Below are 17,825 nucleotides of genomic sequence, written 5' to 3' on the forward strand. Positions count from 1 at the left end.
TAATCCTTACACCTTCTGTGGTGTCAGATTAGAATTGTGTGTTCTAGTGAAACACTGCAAATGTGGGTTGGTGTCTGCAAAATGCTTCGTGCAGGTGGGCTTTTGTTCTGGCTTGCCATGATTCTGTGCAGATAGTGCCAGCTCTGACTTTAAGAAACTTATTTCAGAATGAGGCCTTCAGAGCTTCATGTACAGCATTTCTATGAGTATCTTCCAAATGTGCAAGTGATTAGCTTTGCTAAATAACCTCTTAAGGTGAATTATGCCTGCTTTGTAATCTCCTTGAATAGCTTACTTGCTTGCTTTCTGCCTTAGTTATTCCTAACCAGTCTTTCCTTTTTCAATTGCAGTTCCTCTGTCTCAGGGACTTGGCATTTTACTTTATGATAACTGTTCTTACGTATTTTCTCATCAGTTTTGGTTTTACTGGTTGTTTTTCTGTTGTTTGTTTTCCTCTTGGTTTTGCACATTGTTCAGTTAGCCTGTGCACTGCATTTCTCAGCTTTCACACTGGTTGTTTTTCATTGCACATTCACGAGTCAGTGGAGCAGAAACAGGCATGTACAACTAAAATCACTCACTTATTATTGTCTGGTTAATTATTCCTCTTTTTCTGTGTTTTTTAGCATCACAACTATGCCCATGAAAACATTACACATTTTTACTGGTATTTATACCCTCCCATCTGAATATAATAATTTTATATTTTTAATGTACTTTATTACCTCAAAAGAAGAGGTAACACATTCTGTTTCACCAGACTGAGCATCCAACTCAACCAGAATAACAAAATAATTGATTTTGGGAGAACACTAAAACGTACTTTAAAATGTAGAAGTATAATTATGCTGTAACTCCTGAACGTCACAAAGGAAAAGTTATATTCTATTGTACAAACACAGTTTGTCTTGCACAGAACTCCATCCTTCCTGTACATCTCTTAAAGCCATACTGTACATAGTGCATCTTATCATTAACATGGTCTTTCTTGGTGTATTTATTTTTGTTACAGTACAGAAAATGGTAATAATGGTTATCATAAAGAGCATTTATATGGTGTACACAATCCAGTTTTTACAAGGTAAACCAAGTCTGAAGCTGCATGCCTTCGTGTGTCCTTATCTATCTACTCCATTAATCACCTATCAATTTTCTGCACGTTTTTAAAGTGAATCACTAAATTATTCATGGGGTTTTTTTTGCATGATTGCTCACTCTGGCAAATGCTGTATGATTTATATTTCTCAAGTGTTCTTTACATGAGAGTAGTTGCCTACACTTGAGCTTAAAATCCAGGTAATTAGGTATTTATCTAGTGCAGTGGGAGGTTCTAAATGGATTAAAATATTAAAGTACTCTGTTGGCAGTTGAAAGTGGGATACATTTTTGCTCCTGAGTGTAATTTTTTTTTTGCTGGTGAGAAGCTTTTTGCTGTGCAAAAAGCAGGTGATACGGGGTATGCAGAGAGCGTGAACAGAGAAAAATGGGTGTTTCTGCATGGGTAGAACTAATGCAACATCACAAACAGAGAAATTCAACTTAAGTTTTAAAAGGAGATCTGTGTTCTTTTCTACCTCTGTGCTATAAAACCTTAGCTAATTGTGAGGCTGAATTTCCATAGGGATAGCATGGGATGTCACACAACATCAGAATTTTAGCTTGCAAAATGTCTAAGTTACTTAAGGAAGGATCTAATTTATGATTGAAATTTGTGGTCTGCTGTGCCTTTACTTTTACAACTTAATGACTGAAAAGTCTGGATGAAGCACTGGCAGAGAAATAAGATGTCACCACTCTTTTGGTGAAGGGTAGATACCAAGAGAGATCGAAGTTTGGCAACCTTGCCAGATTTTGTGTCAGCACCAGTTGTTATTTATTAGAACTGTAGTTTACAATAATGATTTACTGACCAAATCTTGATTCCACATTTCCTTCCAATTATGGTCATGATTTCCACGGTTTCTTCTGTAACGTGAATGCTCCCTAAATCAACCTTCAGGGACTTTAAAAGTATTCTCCACTGGCCTATCTGAGAACTCTGTTTTAAGAACTTTCAATATCTAAAAAGAGGAAAAAGTAGTGATTGTTCAGACCTTAAAAGTCCCTTTATGGTCTTTGACTGTTTAATAGGAATATTTAATACTCTTGAGGTTCGTAGTATCTTTTCTGTGACATTTCAGTGATTGGTGAATAGTTTAATAAAATGATTATAAATAAGCTAAAAATTGCTAACCTAAAATAATCTTTCAAACAAAGACCTGCTAGTTCAGTGCTGACTTGCTTTTTCTAGATTAAGTTACTCAAAAATGGGCCTCCATAATAAAATGCAAAGATTCAGTTTGAAGCAGTGCTGTCTTCTGATGCACTGAGATAATTTGGAAAACTGCTTATTATATGAGGGATATGCTTTGAATTTCTCGGTCTCAGATTCCCATAGCAAAAGAATTCTGGTTTAATTTCATTAAAATTAAACTCTTAGCTCTTATGCTATCCTTGCTTTCTCTCATTTATTACAAATTATTTCTTACAAATACTTTGTTAAGACTTTGGAGAGATCTCTGGACACCTGCACTTAAGCAAGTGTAAAGAATTCCATAGACATGGGATTTTTTTGTCCTTCAGAATCCACTGGATTTTGCTGAGAGGAAATGCAAGTATCTATTTATTAAGTATGAGATCTAGATGAGGTATATTTAGATTTGTGTAGCTATTTCATAAAAGTGGTTTTATATACCTCTCAAAGATGCAAGTCACTAGAAATGCAGACACCTTTTTTTTTGTTAGAACTAAACTGGAGGGCTGGATTAAGTTCCCTCAAAGTAGTGGTGTTAAAATAGGTAATCCAGGATTTCTTTCTATCATGAAACAGAGACAAACAGAAAGTTTGGTGGGGGAAAACCATGAATCTGTTTCCTTCTATCTGAAAAATTCTTAGCTAAATGGATAAGAGGTTGCGAACAGTTTGTGCAGTTGAGCTTGTCTTGCCTTGGTTAGACGCAGTGTTAAGGTACTGTTTGCACACAGAAGATAATGATGGCTTTGGCCTGTGTTTTCTCTTGCGTAGCTCTGTGGAACAGTGGTAACACATACTGGAAAAGGGGTAAGTACCAAGCTCTGTAAGTCAATTCTAGGTTTATTATCACTTAATTGTTTCTAAGAAGATTGTTGTGCTCTCTGTAACGTGAGTGCTGTAAAGTTTAAATATAAAACCATTACTGAAGCATATTGATGCTCACATGAAAATCTGTGCCTGCCTTCTGCTTCAGTTACATTAGAATTCTGTCTCCATCAAACTTTCCTGAATTGTTTTTGTGATTATTTCCAGGCTACACAAATGAGACTCAAGATTCCTCTGCAGGAATATGTCACCAATCTTCCAAGTGTATTGGCATTTGCATTCATCTTCCAAATCCTGAGCCACTTGTTTTATCTCACCTGTACTGTAGGTCTCAACTGTACTATTGAATGTTATGCCATAAACTACTGTGCAGATGATTCTGCAATCAGGGCACTGCCTCTCAAATAACCACTGTTCAAGGCTTGAATTTAAAATGGGTTTTGGTTGTTTTTTTTAACTTTTTTTACACTGGGCTTTCTACTTTACATCACAGTGTGTAAATTAATTAGATTAACAGCCTTTGCCTAGCAATCCTTTGACAATTGGTCGAGTTCTTTAAGTGTTGGTTTGTGTTAAATACAGTGCATACACGTTTACATAAAAACACACTTTGTATACAGAGACTTTTTGTATATATATACACACACACACATTTTTCTTAAAATGTAGAAGTGTTTAGTTAAGATTTTAATACTGTATAATACTCTTCACAAACAAATTTGCCAGCATGATCAGTGTTGCTATTTGGTGCTCTTGAATGACCTATTTGGACTAAATTTGAAGTGTAATGGGATCCGCATTATCTCTTTGTGTCTCTGAAAAGTTCAGTTGCAGTTTTGGTTTTTCCCTCTCTTTTTTTAAAAAATCATTTTAATTATTTAATGTTTAGTGGGGTTTGCAGTATAGACCCTAAAAAAGGGACTTCTTGGTGAAGTTTGTTTTGAAGCTCTTTGGGTGGGAGGGATGGGCAGTGTGTGTGTGATGTATAATGTAGCAAAAGAAGCTAAGCTTTCTAGAGGACAATAGTACTCAAAAGGAGCATGAGAGATATCATATGTTGGTCATTTTTAGAATGCTTTACATTCTCTGTCTCGCTTTTCGTCTTTCACACTCACTTCTGTCACATCCCTGGTGGTATCACTGTTGAGCTGTGTCTCTTTCAGGGGGCAGTGATCCTATTTTTGCTAAAATATATATATATATATTCAAACTATGATTTCCAATATTGAAATTCAAATGTATTTAGCAATTGGAGTTAACATTTGTACTGGTTAGAGTTATTGCCTTGAATTTAGGCCTATGGTTTTATTGCTGAATTAGTTAAAACAGTGGAATTCATCAACATGGCCAAAAGTACCTATGTTACTAGAGTGAGACATGCCAGCAGGTGAAGCAATCAATTTAAAATAGTGTCTCTTGATATATCAGTATTGTGACATTTGTTTTCAACAAGGTTCATTGGCTTGAAGTAGAGATAATGCTGTAAAACATTCATACGAGAAGTGATAAGAGTCTTTAATCTGAAATAACCTTAATCTTTTTTCATTTTTAGGTCAGAAATGGAAACATTTCTAATTGACAGTATGTAGCATATGTGTATATGTAATGTTCAGAGCTGCAGATTTTTAAAAGTTTCTATTTTTAATTTGAGAAAAATGTTCCCAGTTCATTTAAATAAAAAAGAACTTGCTTAACTACCTGATGTTTGATTCTTAGTTGTTTTGTTGTGTAGACTTGTCTCAGAAGAGCTGCAATGAGCTAAAATCTTAGGAAAATTATATTTTATTTGCTTGTTTTGTTTTTACTCTGATAAAACTCTACTATATTTGACTTCAATTAATGACTTCAGAGACCAAGAATTAGAGCAGGAAAGAACAAAAGAACACTGAGTCTGGGTGAGAGAGCTTCTGACTTTCACAAAAGAGATGATTTATGCAGAGATGGTAGGATTGGATCTAGTGTTTTGGAAGATGTCCACATAACCCTGCAAGTCCTCGAGGTGTTACCATTTCCTCTGTTGGCTTCTCTTGCACTGGCAGCAGGAGTAAAAGTTTGGTGGTTCTCTAGGTCCCACAGTTTAGTGCTGGCATCCTAGCTTGTAAAAGGACAATCGTTTTCCACTGCTAGAACAGGCCATGAGCTGGTTCATCTGAAGGACACAAATGTCAGATGGGAGTGAGACAAACACTTGGCAGTAACTTATTATCTGTAATGTATAACTATAGCAGAGCTTCTGAGTCCAAGCTTTAGTATTTGTCCTCATCCTCATAGTCTGATTTGTTTTCATTATTACAGCTTTCAGACTCCCAGAACAAGAGATCTGAAACTGGTACAAAGTAACTTTTCAGTAGTCTTGAGCTCTGTTACAATTACTAGAACAAGAGAGATGAAAGCCTTTTAGTTTCTAACTGTTAATGCTGTTGTGCTTAACCAAGTGTAAATAATGTATTTGTGTGACAAACGCTACGAGGTCTTTGAGTGCTTGCAGCAGGGATTTAAAGTCTTTGAAATGAAATGTGAGGTAGGCAACAAGATTCTTCTTTCTGGCTGGGTGACAGATGAGAAGATTCCTCAGAAAACAGTAGAAGTGTGAACTATCTGAAGTAGGCTACCCATAAATGGAATAGAATACCTACCTGCAGCAGATATTCCATTATGTATGGCTCATGGTTGCTAGCATGCTACAGTTATTCAAACACACTTAAATAATGCACACACACCCCCTTCCAGCAGCTGTGTAGAGCAGGTTTGATGTAGTGTACAAGTCTTTGAAAGAAGTATCTAGTGGGGGTCTTATTAGCAGAAAAGCAATGTGGCTTGCAGCAGCATGGGATAGATTTTTACCTCATGACCTTCAGAATGCCAAGAGATTTCCCATGATTTTTCTTAGCTCTGTTTGTAGTTACTTCAGAAACTGCTAGGACAGGATTCTGCACTAAAGTATTTCTACTCTCTTGCCTTTGTTTTGTGACATTCTATATGTGGGGAAGGGGGGAAAAGTGGTAAAAGACAAATACCTGTCTAATCTGCTTGGAGTCTATTCTCTGCTGTTGAGACTCATGAAAAACTACTTCTGTTGGTTTGCTCTGATGACTGAGAGTAACCCGTTGTGTGACAAGTGTGACAATGATAAGAAATGGTTGGTTTATGTTTAGACCTCCAGTATTTAATCTTACTAAAGGTTTATTCCTTATCTTGCTTAATTATTGTAAGTCTAAAAATCTTTCATGGCTCAGACAATGTGCAGTTGATTTCTTCCATGTGTCCCCACTGCATGTCAGGTGCTGACAGAGTACTTGAGTTGTGTCTTTACTGTGCAACTCCACCGAACACCCATTCCACAAACTAGCCTGTGTTAATAGGACACATTTATAAGCATCCAGATGTAGCTGCATAGATTTCTGTTGCACTTTTGTCCTTTTTTGCTTCTGTATGGTCTTGTAAGCCCTGGCAGGAATATAGCTGTAAAGCAGCTGGAGAATGGAAAATATCTGTTGAAAATCAAATCTGACAGGTTCATCCTGGATAGGAATGTGCTTCTTGGTTATACAACAATCATTCTGTGCTTAACTGCATTTGCAAGATTTGTCTTGTTACCTTCTTGGGAGTTCACAGCTTATTTGACACTCCCTCAGGCTGTCAGGTATGGGCACATGCCTACTGCAATGTGATTGATGATTTTTGTAGAAAAAACCCTTACATGTGACACTTCACTGGAGAGAGGCTTCTTTGTACACCAAGCCTTTAAATTGTGAGCAGCCAGTTACCTGATAGTTTGAGGTTTTGGCATTGTACTGTTGCAGGATCTCAGACAGCTTCTCTCACCATGAAGAGTTTTGCTCTTCTCTTCCTAGTAGTGATCTGTAGTATGGGAGGATTGGGGCAGAAGCTGAAGCCAAAGAAAAGGAGCACCAGTGGTGGAGACATTAATTTTCGGACTAAAACCAAAGATAACTGCAGGATGAGTGTGAGTGGGGATGAGGAGATGAAACTTAGAATTGAATGCAAAAGCCAAGGCATATCCTACTGGTGTGAATTCACTGGCAAGCCCTCTGTCTGCCGTGCATTCAGAAACAATCCAAAGGTTTACTGGAACCAGATCACTGCAGAACTTCGGAAGCTCTCGCATGCTTGTGAATCTTCAGAAGTGCTGAAGACCACCATGTGCCAAAAGGCTCCTCCAGATGCTCTCATGAAGCAAATAGCTGCTGGCATGGAGCCAGAAGATGGAGCAAGACAGGACAAAGTCCAGAAAAATTCTTCGAGGGGAGCAGGGAAAAGCCCTGCTAAGAAAGCAGGGAAACCTCCAGTGCCACCAGCCCAGCATGGCCAAGCATCTGAAAATGAAACAGAAGCAATGAAGCTGGCACGGGAACATTGCTGGGAATCCCTTCATGATGTCTGCTCCTACATTATTGGCATCTTTAGGGGTTAAGGATTTGTTTCAGGTAAGACTCTGCCTTGCAGTGCAGCAGAATGTACCTAAAAGTTATCCTGGTTTAGTTTTGTTTTTCTCAGGGGGTTCTTTCAGGATAGTGAGCAGAGCTGGTCTAGGCTTACTCACTGAAATCTAAAATGACAGTCTGACTACCTGGCAGCCTCCTGTGAGGTCTTTAGTATGTGCTGAGATATTTGTCCTATCTGTTGCTAATACTAGATAATTTCAGTTCTGAGTTGTGCTGGTGGTTTGCCTTCTGTCATTCCTTCCTCCTTGTGCTGACTTCTGGATTTAAGCCTGCAAAGTAGCAAGTGCATCAACTGGTGCATCAACTGGAACAATTTAGAAACAGAGAGGCTGTATCAAGTTTGATGTGCACCAAAACTGCTAGCTAATAAAATTATTTTCATTTTAAAAATCAGTTTCTAAATGTCTTCCAGAAATTAACACTATCCAGACTGTCGTGGTTTGATGGTCTGTTTCTGCAGAGGCAATAGAGGGGGATCATGTGCAGGCTCTTGTCTGGAAAGTCTCAGGGTTTCAAAGCCCTCACAGAAGTGATTTGGTTTATACTGATTTCATTTAGGCTTGGAGAGAGAAAGCCAGGAACTGGCAGCTAAATCTGGCAAATTTCTGACAGAAATGAGAATAGATGCGTCACAAACCAGCAGGTTGCTTAAAGTATTTAGACTGCTAATGATCTTCTTTGTGTTTAATACAGCAAAGTAACTAATTGTTTTCCCCTGTTCTTTCTGTTTTGCAGAGCAAAATTTTTGCAGCTGAAGAAGGATCCTTGCTGTAGTTTAATGATTTAGACGCAAGAATTTTGGTTTCAAAACGAGTCACCTCTGTAAACCTTGTAGCTGTTTTCTCTTTGCACCCTAAAATGTTACTTTTTAACAACCCTCGGAAAATGCATGAAACTGAAGTGACTACTACAAGTGTTTGGATAACAAAGTGTTCCTGAGTCTGCCACACACCAAAGTGTGCTGCATTTATGTAGCCAAGGTTCCACTTTATGAGTGCTGACCTTGAATAGGTTTGTGTGTGTGCTGATTCACTTCCATTTGCTAGAGAGAAAGCTGTAAATGATGCTACAGTTAGTGCAAACAATAAAGCTAAGATTTTGGAAAACATACTTGGTGTGCTTTCTTAACATTTGAAATGATGCTACTTGTATGAGTCATGGTATTTGATGCTTGTTTCTAAAGAGATGGTGGTAATATGTGTAGGATGAGTTACAGATCTGAGCTCCTGTTTTCCCACTGTGAATATGTTTTTGTGAAAGATTGTCGGTATTGTAACATTTATATTACACAGGTAAGTTTCAGCCAGCAAGGGGAAAAAAGATTGGAAAAATGAGGGAGTAATGTAAGAATCTATCTCTAAACATAGCAGATTAAAAATGTCCATCTATGATACATCTGTAGAGCTCAGTACTGTTAGGATCTCTTAGCCGTAATGTTGGTGTTTAGGCTCAGTAAGTGTTCTGAATGGTAACCCTGGTTTGTGCACATTGGCACTTAAAATGAATCTTGTCAGAACACAAAGCAAAACAAAAATCAGCAGTGCTCTGTACTTGTCATGAAACTGTTTCTGCAAGGCTTGCACTCAAGTACTTTTCCAGCTTTACTCGGATTTGTAACTCTAGCTTCAGAGTTGCAGATTGTGTCTGTGCAGTCACTAAACTTTATCTTGCACCAACTACTTTTGAAATATTTTCCGTCCCCAAACCTCTTGAAGTACATGGAAAGGAACAACAACTAATCTGGATGTTACTGAACTACTCCACTGGAAGAAATCAGAAACTCTGTTTGCCTGCAGCTCAGGGAGCTATAAAACTTTTTTATAGAGCATTGCATATTTCACCTCAGCAACAGCAGTGTCCTTTGGCAGGCACATAGTTCATTTCAAGTGCAGTAGATCAATCAAAGTGATTTGACAGAATGGGCACATTTTTTTTCTTTCTTCCTCACTATTTTTTTTTTAACTAGTGTTGGGGGGTTGATTGTTTGTAGGTTCGTAGTTTGGGTTTGGTTTGGGTTTGTTTGGTTTTTTTTTTTTTTTTGTGTATGTGTGTGTGTAGCATTTTGTCCCAAGTGTTTCTGACTTGGACAGAACCCAGGATCCAAAATTAAAGGTTACTTCCAAACCCTTACCACTAGACAAATTTTCTGGGCTGTATAATGGCACTTTTTAATCATCTGCATATCGGATGAGGCCTTCCTTGAGCAGCCAAGTCTGATTGAAAGGCCCTCTCAACTAGAGGAGTAGATGATCTCTAGGATCCCTTCCAACCTAAGGCATTCTGTGATCTCAGATAGCAGAGAATACTGTGTGTTTTCAGTATGATTCACATAAGCAGAGAATACACACTGTCACAGACTAGAAACTAGTGTAGAAATTTGGCTTCAGTATCTGTGGGAAGAAAGGCATGTTGTAAATAGAGAGGGAAAGAAACCCATCTGGAAAGGAAAACTTCATGTAATAATTTTTTTTATGTCATCACATCTATATTTTCTCCTGTGTTATCTTAAAGCTATTAAATACAGAATGTTGCTATTCAAAGAGATAGATAACAACTGTTAGTGTGCCCTCTGCTACAGCTTTGTGTGTGCATCACTTGTCAGCCTGTAGACCTAGAAAGGAAGGCTGAATACACCAGAGTACTACTACTCAGCTGCAGGTTAGTTTCTCAGTAGCAGAAGTTGTTTAAAGTTGTAATGAATCTTATTCCCACATTGCCTTCCATTTGTACATTTCAAGATGTTTACACTGAAAAGAAATATTAACCTGACTTTCTTGCCTGTCTGGCATAGATGAGCACAGTTGCCCTCTTTGAAAATGTTAGGAAACAGACATGCAAGGGGGCTCTGCTAGCAGATGTTTCCACAGGAGCCAGTATGTTAAGCAGTACTAGGTGTGTATTTAGGCAGAAAGAAGAATTTAACATGTTTTTATAATTCTGTGAGGGGAGCAAACACATGGGAACAAAATCTAACCCCTCACAGCCTACGCTGTGAGGGCTCTCAAACAGAGCCAGCCTGTTCCACAGGTTCACTCTGCCCCAAATCTGTAGATTGTGCATATAGAGACAGTAGTGGCATTCATCTCTTTCTCACATCTTGCTGCTTACCATATTTTATCTGTGTGCATATCTGGTTGGCCACAGCTCATTAGTTTCTCTAACTGTAAATTTGTCATACTGCAAAATGCAGATTAATACATACATATATATATATATATATGTATATATATATATATGTATAAGTAGTGCTTGGTGAATACAGACCTGCCTATGTGTGCCAGTATATAATTTAATGTAAATCTCCCATCTGCTTGCAGAAGTGTGTCTCTTGGTCTAGTTATGCTCATATTTAATTAAAACCATTATTGTTTTATGTTCATTACCTTAAATATGATTCAGAGAAAGGAGAAAGAGCTGTCAAAGAAAAGAGCAAACAGTACTTAAAAGCTGCTCTGTGATTTGATATATGTGTGTATATATATAGGTAAAAACTTTTTGTGCAGATAGTAAGCAGCTGCTCTGGGAAAGCTGGAGGAGCAGAGTGTGCATTGACAGGTACAGGGTGCAACTTACCAGGGAAGTACTCTTAAGTATGCCAAGATAAGATTGCTTTTGCCCTTTGTAGTCATTCCATGTTATGCTATTCTTTAAATCATGACTTTGAAATGGTTTTGTGAGGGTCATTTCATAAATTTTGTTTGCCTTCAAAAATCTTTTGTTCCTTCAGAGCAGAAACTGTCCAAATGTTACTTTTCTTCTTGCATCTCAGTCTAATGCTAGAGTGGTGGATGCCTGTGTTTGGTGCACCCCCAACTCACCCTGTGTCATGGCACGTTGGGTATCCTTGTGGAGAACGGTGGACATTTCCAGTTCAGCTGTGAGAACAGGCAGCAGAGATGCCATCTCTTCATGCCATCTTTGTTCAGGGGTGTAAGGGGATGGTGAGTGCCAATCAGGTGATATTAATTATCTATTAAATGTTTTAAATATTTCTATAAGTAACCTAGAGCTCAGTTTCTGAAGGCTGTGGACAGACAGTATGGGAATTTGCTATAGGAAGGTGGTTCTTTACTAGGCAAAACCTTCGTCTGCTTCCAAACAGGAGGTTAGCTCATCAGGATTTATGTTGTCCTTACCAAAGTACAGGAGCAATCCCCAGATTCCCTTGATAGCATGAGGCAGGACATAGATGTGAGATTTCTCTACAGTCATACAGGAATTAATAGAATTGAAGATGAGTTAAAAACATAATTCATGTGATAACAGAAGAAGAGGGCAATTTAAATTGCAACTTGGATTGTAACACCACAGGTTTAGCAGAGGTGCTCTTATTTACAGAAGAATTGCTGTACTGCTTTTTACTTGTTTGCAGAAAATAGATTTCTGGCTGAATACCTTTGAATAGTGTCATAAATATTTAGAACACTGTTAGTCCTCTGTAAACTCATTTTCCAAAGCGTGAATATCTTGTGTTTGGGATCATTAATCTCTTGTTTGTTAACGATGTCCACGTGGAGGAGCTGTAGAGTTAGAAATGATCCGAGGGAAAACACTAAAGTGCACGAATATGCACTATATACCCAGGTAAGTAAAATATCTCCATAAAACGTCAATTATTGTCAATAATTAAAACAAAAGAAAAAAGATATGTTGAGGGCACATCAGTAAAATTGCAGGGTATCCAGGCCAGCCTCCATAGACTGAGCTATGTATATATTTTGTGCACCTAAATAAGTAAATCTTGATTTACCGGGATTTTGAACCCATCTAAGCAGGCTAGGCCAAGTAATCCAGCTGGGTCAGGACAGAGCATCTCAAAGATGCAATCATCCATATGAACAAGCACTCAGCTTGAGAAATGTCTGCAGAAGTTTCCACGTGGTAAGACAAGAATAGCTAACATGTCCAGTCTGCCATGGCCTCAGATAGGGAATGTCAAAGCAGCAAGGGCAAATCATCTCTTGCTCAGCCTTTCCTCTCCCTGATGAGCTAATGAATTTCTTATCATCCTTCATGAAGGTGGAAGGACTTGGCTGAAGTAACGTCTAATACGTGCAAATGCACCTCATTACCCTGCCATAGCCCGGGTTTTGTGTGCTAAGAATGAGAACTGGTACTTTTCCAAGGAGGTGTGTCGAGGTAAAGGAACGTGCAACTGAAGTATCCTATTGTGTTGTAACAGTCTCGCTGGAAACCTGAAGGTGTGTCTCTGCCTTTATATAGAGCAGACTGCTTTTACAACTAGCTCTGATTCTTTAGAAAGAGACAAGTCACACCAGGAGCTGCATTTGGGTACCTCCAAGCCCCGTGCAAGGTATGTCTTGAATTTGTCTTACTTTTGAGCTGTTCTGCTTGCAACAGAAGGTTGCAGTGGTTATTCCTTTTAATGTTATTAGCTGCTTTATTTACAACATCTCAGTAAGTGCTTCAAGATGCTCTCCAAAGGGTTTTTCAGAATGAAATTTCTGTGTTCAGTATATGACATGAGGCAAGTCAAGTGAGAGCTATGCAAAAGTAGGACCTGCTCATCTCTGCTGCTGCCTATGCATTGTAGCTTCTAATTTAGGTAACTGAAGGTATTTGCAGGTAGTTGAATGTTGAACTATATTCCTTGTTTAGCATGCCTATGCATGAATTTCTGCCTTCTAACACACAAATTTGGCTACAGAAGTGACTGTGATGGAAACACCTGAAAAATACATTTAGATTCAATCAAGTAAATGTTGGATTTAAACTCTCTGCTATTATGGTATGTTCTGAACCTCAAAGTGCTTCATAAAAAGAAATATCTACAGAAATAATAAAACTGCTTTCTACGGGCACAAAAAATATCAGCTTGATAATAATCTGCTAATTAGCTGCATTTCAAAACTGAAGTTGCATGTTTATGCCTTGAATTTGGTAGCTTTAGACACAGCCCAGTGTGCTGCAGGTATATCTTCAACAGCACAAAAGTAGCTCTGTCTGTTTAGCAGTCTAGGCAGCAAAGAGTGCATCAATAGTTAATTTTGGTGCCTGCAAAGACTGTATATTTTTCCCAATAGAAATCTGAAATACTGGCATCACTAGGGATTTAAGACAATTTTCAAGATGCATAAGAAATAATTTTGCTCAACTTGGATCAAAAGGCTTTCTTTCTGTTCTGACATATTTTTGAATACCCAGAGGTTAGAGTCAAAATTGTTTGTGCCATTTACAAAATGGGAGATATGGGAATGGTTGACTGCTTTATATGTTATAACTGAAGATATTCACCTAGGATTGACAAATCCCAGGTTCAAATTCCTTTCCTGACTGCAGAAGAGATTTTAATGAAGGTACCTCAGTCATTGACTGTAGAAAAGTCCTGAGAGTGACTTTCTTCTGTTCCACATAGCATAGATAAGTAATTGGCTCAGGACTTACTCCACAGCCAACCACAGTTCTCAAGGATAACACTTAACAGCTCTAGAAAAGAGGTATTAGCCTCAAAATAAAACCCCACGGGATCTTGCCAGCAGCATAATTTTAATACATATCAAAGAGCTGTGCCACACCATGTTGGAAATACTGCAACTGTCAAACTGAGTCCATCGTTAAGTGAAAATGTTTCTGCATTTTGTTTGTTTTGAAGGAAAACAACAAGCAAAACAGACCATGAGGATCAAAAGCTTTGGACGTCTCTGTATGTTGATTCTGGTCTTCCAGGTGCTGCTAGCCACCTGTGAAAGACAGAAGGAAAGCAAAAAGAGAAAACAAGGCATAGAAAACGGTGGGAAAAACCAGACAGAACCTAACCAACAAAATGAAAAAATCCAGAAGTCAAAAGGAGGAAAATCATCTCCTAAAGGGAAGTTTAAAACCAAAGAAAATGCTGAGTGCACCTGGGCAGTGACCAATATGAGTGCAACTACTGTGCACATAGAGTGCAAGCACGGTGACAGCAAGTTCTGGTGTGACTTCTCTGGAGACCCTTCCACCTGTGCACAGTATGCAGCAAACCAGAAATCCTTCTGGAAACAAGTCTCCCGATCTCTGAAGAAACAAAAGCAGATCTGCCAAGACCCCAAAAGTGTCCTAAAATCTAAAGTATGTAAGAAAGGTCCTCAAAGCGCTCACCTCAAGTTGACCCACTCAAGCCTACTAACATCAGCAGATCCCACAAAAAGAAATACAATCCATCATGCAGAAGTTGTTCAGATTCCAGCACTTGCCTCTGTGACTGAGGAAAAGCTCGAGCAGAGTCCTCCAGACTGTGTTGAAGACATAGATTATATTGACCAGAAAAAGGTGGCTGAAGAATACTGCCCAGAAAGTTTTCTTTCTTTGTGCAACTTCTTTATTACCATGGTCCAAGACAAAAAGTGCTGAGGAGTTGTTTCTAAGTGTTTCTGTTGTAACAGTCCAGTCTCATCTAAGTTTCTGCCAACTACTCCAGGTTTTATTCTGATGTCTTACAGTGTATATCAGAAAAGAAGAAATACATTTTTCTGATTTTGTATATACACAGCAGCCTACACCTGACATAGGTGAAGATGTTATAAGTTCTGTTTGCATGTAGATTACTACACAGGTGTTACCAATAGATGTTATGTACTCTTGCACAGAACTATAGAAGTAGTTTCCTTGCCCTCTTAGAGCTATGCTAGTCAAAGTGATGAGTCACAGAATGGCTTAGGTTGGAAGGGACCTCAGAAATTATCTACTCCAACCTCCCCACTATGGACAGGGATGCTGCTCAACAAGAGTCAGCTGCTCAACGAGAGTCAGCTGCTCAACATCTCATACAGCTTGGCCCTGAACACCCTCAGGGAGGAGGAGGCAGCCACAATCTCACTGGGCAACCTATTCCAGGGCAGCCACCCTCGTACTGAAGCATTTCTTCCTAAGATCCAGTTAAACCTACTCTCCCTCAGCTTAAAACCATTCCCTCTTGTCCCATCTCTAGGCACCCTTATGGAAAGTCCCTCTACAGCCTTCCTGTAGGATCCCTTTAGGTATTGGAAAACAGCTATAAGGTCTGTTTGGAGCCGTCTTCTCTAGGCTGAACAACTTCAGCTGCCTCAGCCTATTCTCATAGCAGAGGTTCTCCAGCCTTTGGATCATCTTTGTGACCGTCCTTTGGACTTGCTCAAACAGCTCTATGCCCTTCTTGTGATGGGGACACCAGAACTGGATGCGGTATTCAAGGTGGGATCTCGCCAGAGTAGAGGAAAGAGGTAGAATCACCTCTCTTGACCTGCTGGCCACACCCCTCTTATGCAGCCTAGGATACGATTTGAGTGCTATGCACTTCCTGTGAATGTACAAGGCTCTTGACCTAAAATTTATTAAGAAAAATAAACTTCAAAATATATGAAAATATTCTCTGTGTGTTTGTATTTAACCGGATTTCTCTGTAAGTGTCAAGCATTTGTCAAAGCCTGGTCTTTCACAGGATCAAGGTAGAAATTAACTTAGGAAAAACCACTTAAATTTAGATGGAAGCCCTCAATGAGAGAGGAAAGTGCTAGAAGGCATGGCGTCAATTTGGGCATTAGCCACAGTATTTTAAAGAGGACAGTACTCAGAAGGTTCTCCTAAGCACTTCATGTGATTCGTTTACGGTTTTTTGCTACTTATAATATTGTGATCTCTATGTGACTGATACCTTGAGTGTGAACTGCTGCTATGAATCAGACAAACTGTGTCTGAGAAGGATTCAGTTGTGTTTTGCCAAGTTTGAATGGCAAGCTGCAGCCACGGTGCACTTCGTGGGAGCGCTAGGTGACAGCAGGACGTGCAGGATAAAGTCTGCTGGACTGATGCCCACGGCAAAGCAAAATTGCAGTAACCAGGAACATCTACGCTAACTCTTGTGAGGATGGAAGACACAGGCATTCTGGTGCCAAGTAGGGTAGAAAACCAGCTGTTGGCTCCTTAAATAGGTAGATATGTAAATCCTGAAAGTGTAGGAGAGTTCCAGCTGTCAGACACCTTCTGTGTTGGCCTGTGCCACTACTTTGCATTAGGAAATCATTGAGATAACTCCTCTGCGTCTTCTGTCTTTAGGAGCACACATTTGGCTCAAACCGTCAAACACTGTAGCAGTTATGAGTATCTAATCCAGTGCATAGACATAGGTGGAATAGTCTCAGATAACTCACTGGGCAGGGCTGACTTCAGAGGCTCAGTTGCTCCAGATGTTTTGGAAAACATCCAGTTTTCACTACTCTCTTACCAGGGTAAGAACTCTGCCGCCTGCAGCTCATCCACCCTGCCAGGAGCTGCTGGATGGCACAGCTCTCTCTGTGGCTGCTGGCCAGCCAGGCACACCGAGCCACAGACACATCTCACAGCCAAATCCAGCCTGGGATTCCAGAGCTGTGAGTTACATCTCCATGTGCAGGACTGTCAGCACCTGGACTCTGTGGGAGCTGCATTCATCTCTGCAGAGACTCTCTATTTCTGCTGCCTTGTTGTCTGCTTTCTTCCAGGACTGGCTTTTACCTTAACGTGTGGTTCTTTACAGGAGAAAAAAATGTGTTTGATCTCATCAGATTCTGGGTGCATGTCTCTTGTGCTGCATGCAGTTGTGCCAATATCCTACAAGGACAGTATAGAGTATCAGGAGAAAAGGAGAGGAGATGTATGTGCAGACGTTTTAACTTGGTGGGCGGATACCATGAGAAAGCAGATCTCAAAACTGTCTCAACCAGGTTACAGGGTTTTTAATGTCATGGGGTGTTCAGGAGGGTGCATTTCAGAATAGGAGGACTTAAGGCAAATATATCTGGAGTTGAACTTCTGAACAGCCTTTTCCATAACTGCAGAGACCACAATTCTACAGCTGAGATCATCTAAGCTCTTCTTGCACTTACCAAGCCTTGTGTTTCAGTTATGTGTCTATGAAGCAGTCACTTGACAGCAGTTGTGTGTGAGTTGCTTTCTTCTGAGCATTTACAGAGCCAGTAGGTCAGCATAACTTCAGTGCTTCTGGAGTCAAGCTGGTGAGAATAAATAAAGTATTTCCTGGCATTGTTCCTCTTAGGTCTGCAGTTAGTTACTACAAAATAGTTCACAGCTGAACTTTATTCTGTGCCTCATTTCCCCAGGTGCACCAGTTGTCATTGTGTCTGAACTTCGTGTTTGAACAGCTTGAAATTATGGTGCTAGTGACTTTTCTAGCGCCTTCTGTAGCAGGGCAAGAAGGAACATAGTGAAGGAAAACAATGAGTGGATTTAAATTATGTCTGCGTACCCCAGGTGCTCCATCTTACCAT

The 17,825-nt window shown here is 39.4% G+C and overlaps 4 protein-coding genes across 16 annotated transcripts in view; 3 read left to right on the forward strand and 1 right to left on the reverse strand.

Annotated features, from left to right (window-relative positions):
* The window catches only part of PROM1 (prominin 1), a 64,950-nt gene extending 60,135 nt beyond the window's left edge, over positions 1-4,815 (forward strand). For 8 of the 13 annotated variants that reach the window (XM_064151394.1, XM_064151392.1, XM_064151390.1 and 5 more), the window contains 3 exons: positions 1,013-1,081; positions 3,065-3,100; positions 3,326-4,815. In XM_064151394.1, coding sequence (XP_064007464.1) covers positions 1,013-1,081; positions 3,065-3,083 — 88 coding nt within the window. In that variant the 3' untranslated portion in view covers positions 3,084-3,100; positions 3,326-4,815. The other 5 variants (XM_064151400.1, XM_064151401.1, XM_064151402.1 and 2 more) reach the window with 3 other exon arrangements.
* Positions 4,816-5,885: 1,070 nt separating this feature from the next.
* On the forward strand, positions 5,886-8,690 carry FGFBP2 (fibroblast growth factor binding protein 2). Its single transcript, XM_064151814.1, has 2 exons — positions 5,886-7,566; positions 8,320-8,690. The coding sequence occupies exon 1, from the start codon at positions 6,945-6,947 to the stop codon at positions 7,551-7,553; it is 609 nt and encodes a 202-aa protein (XP_064007884.1). The 5' UTR covers positions 5,886-6,944; the 3' UTR covers positions 7,554-7,566; positions 8,320-8,690.
* Positions 8,691-13,410: 4,720 nt separating this feature from the next.
* FGFBP1 (fibroblast growth factor binding protein 1) lies at positions 13,411-15,927 on the forward strand. Its single transcript, XM_064151815.1, has one exon. It carries the CDS (start codon positions 14,170-14,172, stop codon positions 14,932-14,934), a length of 765 nt encoding a protein of 254 aa, XP_064007885.1. The 5' UTR covers positions 13,411-14,169; the 3' UTR covers positions 14,935-15,927.
* A 1,560-nt stretch (positions 15,928-17,487) lies between these two features.
* The window catches only part of LOC135179506 (ADP-ribosyl cyclase/cyclic ADP-ribose hydrolase 1-like), a 35,660-nt gene continuing 35,322 nt past the window's right edge, over positions 17,488-17,825 (reverse strand). The window contains exon 9 of the mRNA XM_064151404.1: positions 17,488-17,549. The gene's annotated coding sequence lies outside the window, so the exon portion shown is untranslated. The remainder of the gene's footprint in view (positions 17,550-17,825) is intronic.

Source organism: Pogoniulus pusillus, chromosome 11 (genome assembly GCF_015220805.1).
Source record: "Pogoniulus pusillus isolate bPogPus1 chromosome 11, bPogPus1.pri, whole genome shotgun sequence".
NCBI classification, from domain to species: Eukaryota; Metazoa; Chordata; class Aves; order Piciformes; family Lybiidae; genus Pogoniulus; species Pogoniulus pusillus.

Coding starts and splice junctions, on each gene's coding strand:
- FGFBP2 (XM_064151814.1), top strand. CDS start 6,945: ATGAAGAGTTTTGCTCTTCTCTTCCTAGTAGTGATCTGTAGTATGGGA.
- FGFBP1 (XM_064151815.1), top strand. CDS start 14,170: ATGTTTCTGCATTTTGTTTGTTTTGAAGGAAAACAACAAGCAAAACAG.